This window comes from Pelophylax lessonae (genome assembly GCF_965119305.1).
Source record: "Pelophylax lessonae genome assembly, chromosome: 12".
In the NCBI taxonomy this organism is placed as follows: Eukaryota; Metazoa; Chordata; class Amphibia; order Anura; family Ranidae; genus Pelophylax; species Pelophylax lessonae.
In genome coordinates, this window is record NC_138779.1 from 191950692 (window position 1) to 191957600 (window position 6909).

Here is a 6909-nt window from a genome sequence, read left to right on the forward strand (position 1 = left end):
AAAACAAGACTCTAGTAGACATCCCAGATGTGATAAATTTGAAACACAAACGCATGAATTATAATCAAATCAATAATATTATTTTATTATTTAATATATAATATATATAATAAAATTATATTATTGATTAGATTATAATTCATGCATTATATATTATATACAGATATGTGTGTGTGTGTATATATATATATATATATATATATATACACACACATATATATATATAATATATAACGCATGAATTATAATTGAATCAATAATATAATTTTATATATATATATATATATATATATATATATATATATATATATATATATATATATATATGTGTGTGTGTGTGTGTGCATATTATATATATATATATATATATATATATATATGCATGCATGCATATATATATATATATATATATATATATATATATATATGCATATATATATATATATATATATATATATATATGCATATATATATATAATATAATATAAAGTGTGTTTTGTGTAACGTTTTTTTTTTTTTTTTTGAATTTCCCTCCCTAGTTCCGCTCCCATGCAGCATTGCTGCTGCAGGGAACGGAACTAGGAAGTGATCGTACCGACGGAGGGACGGAGGAGCGGCGGGACTCTCGGCTGGCGGTCGCAGCAATGAGAGATCATCGCTGGATCGCCAGGATAAGGTAAGAGAAGCTCCGCTGCGCTCTCTGCAATCCACCCCGAGCGTGACTCGGGGTTACCGTTCCTGCAATGAAAAATCAACCCCGAGTCACGCTCGGGTTTACCGCTAAGGCGGTTAAAAACGCCTCTCCATGTTATTCTATGGCCTCATGCACACATAGGCTTTTAGGAGCTGTAGAAAAAAAACAGGGCCAGCGCGTTCTGAATCAGGCACACAGCGTGGAGACACAGCTGTCATCCATCTGCTCAGCGGGGGATCAGCTGAGATCACCATTGAGGTATTTATAAATTGCTATCATGTCCCCTCTCAGGCGTCTCTTTTGCCGGGAGAATAAATAAAGCGATTGCAGCCGCTCTTCATAATTAAGGTCCTCCAATCCCCTAATTAGTTTAATTGCCCTTCTCTGGACTCTCTCCAGCTCCAACACATCCCTCCTGAGGACCGGTGCCCAGAACTGGACAGAATACTCCAGATGCGGTCGGACCGGAGTTTTATAAAGTGGAAGGATTATAGTCTTATCTCTGGAATACATTCCTTTCTTTATGAATGCTAATATTCTGCTGGCTTTGGCAGCTGCCGCTTGATATGTAGCGCAAGGACCTTCCAGATTTGATACAATTTAAATGGAATGTTTAGAAGTGTTCCCTTATTATTAGGGACCCCTGCGACCCCTGTAGGTACTCCCCTGGCTGGACCATAATGTGACTAAAGGTCATTATAAAATCTGATTGTACATTCTCCTTTAGGCTGGTTCACACTGGGGCGGCTTCAAAGTCGCCCGACTCTGAAGCCGCCCCGTGCACCGGGACTTCAGCGTGGCTTGCAAAGGACTTCTCTAATAGAAGTCAATGCAAGTCGCCCCCTAGTGCAGGAACCTTTTTCTAAGTCGGGACAACTTGAGTTACTCCAATTAGAATGGTTCCATTGCACTGAATGGAGCGCGACTTGTCAGGTGGCTAAGTCGCCTGACAAGTTGCCCCAGTGTGAACCGGGACTTAAGCCCCGTTCGCATCGATTGTCGGCTGAACGATCGGTCGTCTTTTGTTCAGTGCTGTCGTGTTGGTTGAAAAGTGCTCAAGACTGCACACGAATTTTGTCGGCCAACAACAACCAACTTCAGAAGTGATGTCATGTGATGGTTAACTTCCTGTGTGTTTTTTCTTCTCTGAGCATGCCCAGTCTTGCTCATCTGCTTTTTGTCAGCCGAAATCTGTACTGACTGAAGAACAATCGGCCGTTCTGGTGTTGGCCAACAAAAATTTTATAGCATGCACACCAGATTCTGTTCAGCCGAAAAGTTGCAGTCGGTTGTCGGAAGCATCATACTAACAAGCCGACAATCGGCCGATCGGACGTTGGCCGAACATTTACGGCCGACAATCGGTGCGTGTGTACGGGCCTTTAGAGCTACGATATGTAGTGCAAGGACCTTCCAGATTTGATACAATTTAAATTGAGTGTTTAGAACTAGTGTCCTCTTATAAGGTTTTGGTAAATATGCAGCAGATTGAACAGCGATTGTACAATCAAATTGTAAAGAGTTTGTCCAGCTTTAGTTTTAAGGAACAATAAAAAAAGGAGCCTCCTGACTCTAGCCCTCGTTCACACTCCTGGTGCATTCAGATTTTTTTGCAAGTTAATACATGCATTTTTTGAGCATTTTCAGAGTTGAGTGTTTTTGTTTAAGCCAATGGAAAGCTAGTTATTAGGAGGAGAGGCAAGAAATTGTGTGTTTCGGGCCTTTTTCAGGAGCTCCCATTGAAGTCTCTAGTGGCCAAAATTGCACAACCCTGTCCCAAAGAAGCTCCTGAACTTTTTGGAGCTTCAGGTGGCACAATGTTCAGGTATGAATGGGCGCCATCATTTATAATGCGACTCTTGATGTTGAGCGTTGCAGCGTTTCGGTGATATAAATCAGGTGTAAAAAGGAACTTGAAAGGCAAAATTTTTTTTACAAAGCTACAAAGTTTCAAACACACAAACAGCACTTATAGTGCCACCTCTATGAAGGAAATCCTCGGTTTAGCCGTAGCATGCACCTATCTGTCCAAATAAATCGAATCAAGACTAGAATTATTCTATGCCAAATTCTAACACACAATATAAAATGTCTCACTGAGCCAACAGCTGCATTCACCTAACAACCAGTCCTCTATTCTCTTCATTGTAGTCCTGGCAACAGCCAGGGACGGCCGTACACCAAATATATCCGTTCCCATCCGTTCTGAGCAACGCTGGAGCAGAACAAAGTAAAGTCTGCGGAAAAAAAGGAGATTGAACTGCCACAGTATGACAACGCACAGCCGGAAGGATCCAATTCTCTATAGATGAGCCAAACGTCCCCCCATCTTCTAGAGTTCTACATTATACATAGGACTTTATACAGGACCAAAACTTCTCCAAATATTTATCCTGCCAGGGAGGTTTTATATCATACACAGAGATATAGAAATATAAACATCCTTCATATCTCCAACCATTCACTGTGTGTACAGAAGACAGAAAACATCACAACATGACTTGTCTGCAACACCAACAAATAGATGCCAGCATTTCATTGTATCCATTTATTAAACAGATACATTATGTCATATACAGTGTGCTATGTGTGTAATATAATAGAGATAGATAGATAGATAGATAGATAGATAGATAGATAGATAGATAGATAGATAGATAGATAGATAGACAGACAGACAGACAGACAGACAGACAGACAGACAGACAGACAGACAGACAGACAGACAGACAGACAGACAGACAGACAGACAGATAGATAGATAGATAGATAGATAGATAGATAGATAGATAGATAGATAGATAGATAGATCCTGGCCCCTATCTATTTTTCTCAGCGTGGCCCCTGGCCCCAATCTCTATCTCTTTCATCCTCTCAGTGTGGCCCCCTATCACAGTGTGGCCTCTGTCTCTTGCAGTGTGGCCCCCTGTGGCCCTCCTTTCTTTCAGTGGGGCCCCTGTCTCTCTCAGTGTGGCCCCTGTCTCTCTCAGTGTGGCCCCTGTCTCTCTCAGTGTGGCCCCTGTCTCTCTCAGTGTGGCCCCCATCTCACTCAGTGTGGCCCCCATCTCTCTTAGTGTGGCCCCTGTCTCTCTTTCTCTCTCTGTGGCCCTTGTCTCTCTCAGTGTGGCCCCTATCTCTCTCAGTGTGGCCCCTATCTCTCTCAGTGTGGCCCCTGTCTCTCTCAGTGTGGCCCCTGTCTCTCTCTCAGTGTGGCTCCATGTCTCTCTTTTAGTGTGGCCCCTGTCTCTCTCAGTGTGGCCATTGTCTCTCGGTGTGACCCCGTCTCTTGCAGTGTGGCTCCATGTCTAAATTTTAGTGTGGCCCCTGTCTCTCTCACTGTGGCCCCTGGTTCCAATCTCTCCGTTCCTCTTAGTGTGGCCCTTGTCTCTTTCAGTGTGGCACCAATTTCTCCCTCTCAGTGTGGCCCCTGCCTCTCAATGTGGCCTCTGTCTTTCTCTGTGTGGCCCCTGTCTCTCTCAGTGTGGCCCCTGTGGTCCCTGTCTCTCTCTCTCAGTGTGGCCCCTGTCTTTACCTCAGTGTGGCCCCTGTCTCTCTCTCTCTCTGTGGCCCCCATCTTTCTCAGTGTGGCCCCTGTCACTCCCTCAGTGTGGTCCCTGTCTTTCTCCCAATGTGGCTCCTCTGGCCCCTGTCTCTCTTAGTGTGACCCCTGTCTCTCTCTTAGTGTGGCCCCTGTCTCCCCCTCAGTGTGGCCCCTGTCTCCCCCTCAGTGTGGCCCCTGTCTCTCTGTGTGCCCCCTGTCTGTCTCAGTGTGGCCCCTGTCTCTCTCAGTGTGGCTCCTCTGGACCCTTTCTCTCTCTCAGTGTGGCTCCTCTGGACCCTGTCTCTCTCTTAGTGTGGCCCCTGTCTCTCTCTCTCAGTGTGGCCCTTGTCTCTCAGTGTGGCCCCTGTCTCTCTCTCTCTCTCAGTGTAGCCCCTGTCTCTCTCCCAGTGTGGCCCCTCTGGCCCCTGTCTCTCTCTCAGTGTGGCCCCTGTCCCTCTTTCAGTGTGGCTCCTGTGGCCCCTGCCTCTCCCTCAATGTGGCCCTTGTCTTTCAGTGTGGCCCCCTGTCTCTCTCTCTCAGTGTTGCCCCTGTCTCTTTCTCAGTGTGGCCCCTATGGCCCCTGTCTCTCCCAGTGTGCCCATTGTCTCTCTCAGTGTGGCCCCTGTCTCTCAGTGTGGCCCCTGTCTCAGTGTGGCCCCTGTCTCTCTCTCAGTGTGGCCCCTGTCTCTCAGTGTGGCCCCTGTCTCTGTGTGGCCCCTGTGGCCCCTGTCTCTCTCAGTGTGGCCCCTGTCTCTCTCTCAGTGTGGCCCCTGTCTCTCAGTGTGGCCCCTGTCTCTCAGTGTGGCCCCTGTCTCTGCGTGGCCCCTGTCTCTCTCAGTGTGGCCCCTGTCTCTCTCAGTGTGGCCCCTGTCTCTCAGTGTGGCCCCTGTCTCTCTCTCTCTCAGTGTAGCCCCTGTGTCTCTCCCAGTGTGGCCCCTCTGGCCCCTGTCTCTCTCTCAGTGTGGCCCCTGTCCCTCTTTCAGTGTGGCTCCTGTGGCCCCTGCCTCTCCCTCAATGTGGCCCTTGTCTTTCAGTGTGGCCCCCTGTCTCTCTCTCTCAGTGTTGCCCCTGTCTCTTTCTCAGTGTGGCCCCTATGGCCCCTGTCTCTCCCAGTGTGCCCCTTGTCTCTCTCAGTGTGGCCCCTGTCTCAGTGTGGCCCCTGTCTCTCTCTCAGTGTGGCCCCTGTCTCTCAGTGTGGCCCCTGTCTCTGTGTGGCCCCTGTGGCCCCTGTCTCTCTGTGTGGCCCCTGTCTCTCAGTGTGGCCCCTGTCTCTCTCAGTGTGGCCCCTGTCTCTCAGTGTGGCCCCTGTCTCTCTCTCAGTGTGGCCCCTGTCTCTCAGTGTGGCCCCTGTGTCTCAGTGTGGCCCCTGTCTCTGTGTGGCCCCTGTGGCCCCTGTCTCTCTGTGTGGCCCCTGTCTCTCAGTGTGGCCCCTGTCTCTCTCAGTGTGGCCCCTGTCTCTCAGTGTGGCCCCTGTCTCTCTCTCAGTGTGGCCCCTGTCTCTCAGTGTGGCCCCTGTGTCTCAGTGTGGCCCCTGTGTCTCAGTGTGGCCCCTGGGTCTCTCTCACCTCTTTGGTGCTCAGGTTGCCCCGCACATATTTGGCCGCACAGATCCGCAGGTATCCGAGAAGAAGCAGCAGCAGCCCGTGGCCCGCTGGGGGCCCCATCACCGGGACCGGCGGAGGATGAGGAGAGAAGGACGGGAGGGATGATACGCCGCAGCACCGGTCCGGTTACAGATGGATGAGAGGGGGGATCAGGAGATCAGCAGAGGAGACGGTTCATCGCCGGACACCGGACTCGGGGACACGGACAGCTGCAGCTCCGGAATGCATCACCGGGGAGGGAGGCGTTACCGGGAGAACCGAGCACAGCGCGGGCACAGGACACGGGGGCGAGCACTGCAGAGACACGGGAGACAGGAGGGGGAGCGGGATACGGAGAGGAGGGGGTCCACGCGGGGGTCCCTGAATATGGGAGGGGAGGGGGACCCTTATATACTGGAGAGAGATCCAGAGAGGAGGGGATCTGGGGGTCCCTGTATATAGGAGAGGATCTGGGGGTCCCTGTATATGGGAGAGGATCTGGGGGTCCCTGTATATAGGAGAGAATCTGGGGGTCCCTGTATATAGGAGAGGATCTGGGGGTCCCTGTATATAGGAGAGGATCTGGGGGTCCCTGTATATAGGAGAGGATCTGGGGGTCCCTGTATATAGGAGAGGATCTGAGGGTCCCTGTATATAGGAGAGGATCTGGGGGTCCCTGTATATAGGGGAGGATCTGGGGGTCCCTGTATATAGGAGAGGATCTGGGGGTCCCTGTATATAGGAGAGGATCTGGGGGTCCCTGTATATAGGAGAGGATCTGGGGGTTCCTGTATATAGGAGAGGATCTGGGGGTCCCTGTATATAGGGGAGGATCTGAGGGTCCCTGTATATAGGAGAGGATCTGATGGTCCCTGTATATAGGAGAGGATCTTGGGGTCCCTGTATATAGGAGAGAATCTGGGGGTCCCTGTATATAGGGGAGGATCTGGGGGTCCCTGTATATAGGAGAGGATCTGGGGGTCCCTGTATATAGGAGAGGATCTGGGGGTCCCTGTATATAGAAGAGGATCTGGGGGTCCCTGTATATAGGAGTTGATCTGGGGGTCCCTGTATATAGGAGAAGGTCTGGG

General features: G+C 49.6%; 1 protein-coding gene across 1 annotated transcript in view; it reads right to left on the minus strand.

Moving 5' to 3' along the window:
- The window catches only part of TMEM145 (transmembrane protein 145), a 218499-nt gene extending 212353 nt beyond the window's left edge, over window positions 1-6146 (minus strand). Inside the window, exon 1 of the mRNA XM_082273591.1 lies at window positions 5801-6146. Coding sequence (XP_082129717.1) covers window positions 5801-5899 — 99 coding nt within the window. The 5' untranslated portion in view covers window positions 5900-6146. The remainder of the gene's footprint in view (window positions 1-5800) is intronic.
- Window positions 6147-6909: the final 763 nt, after the last annotated feature.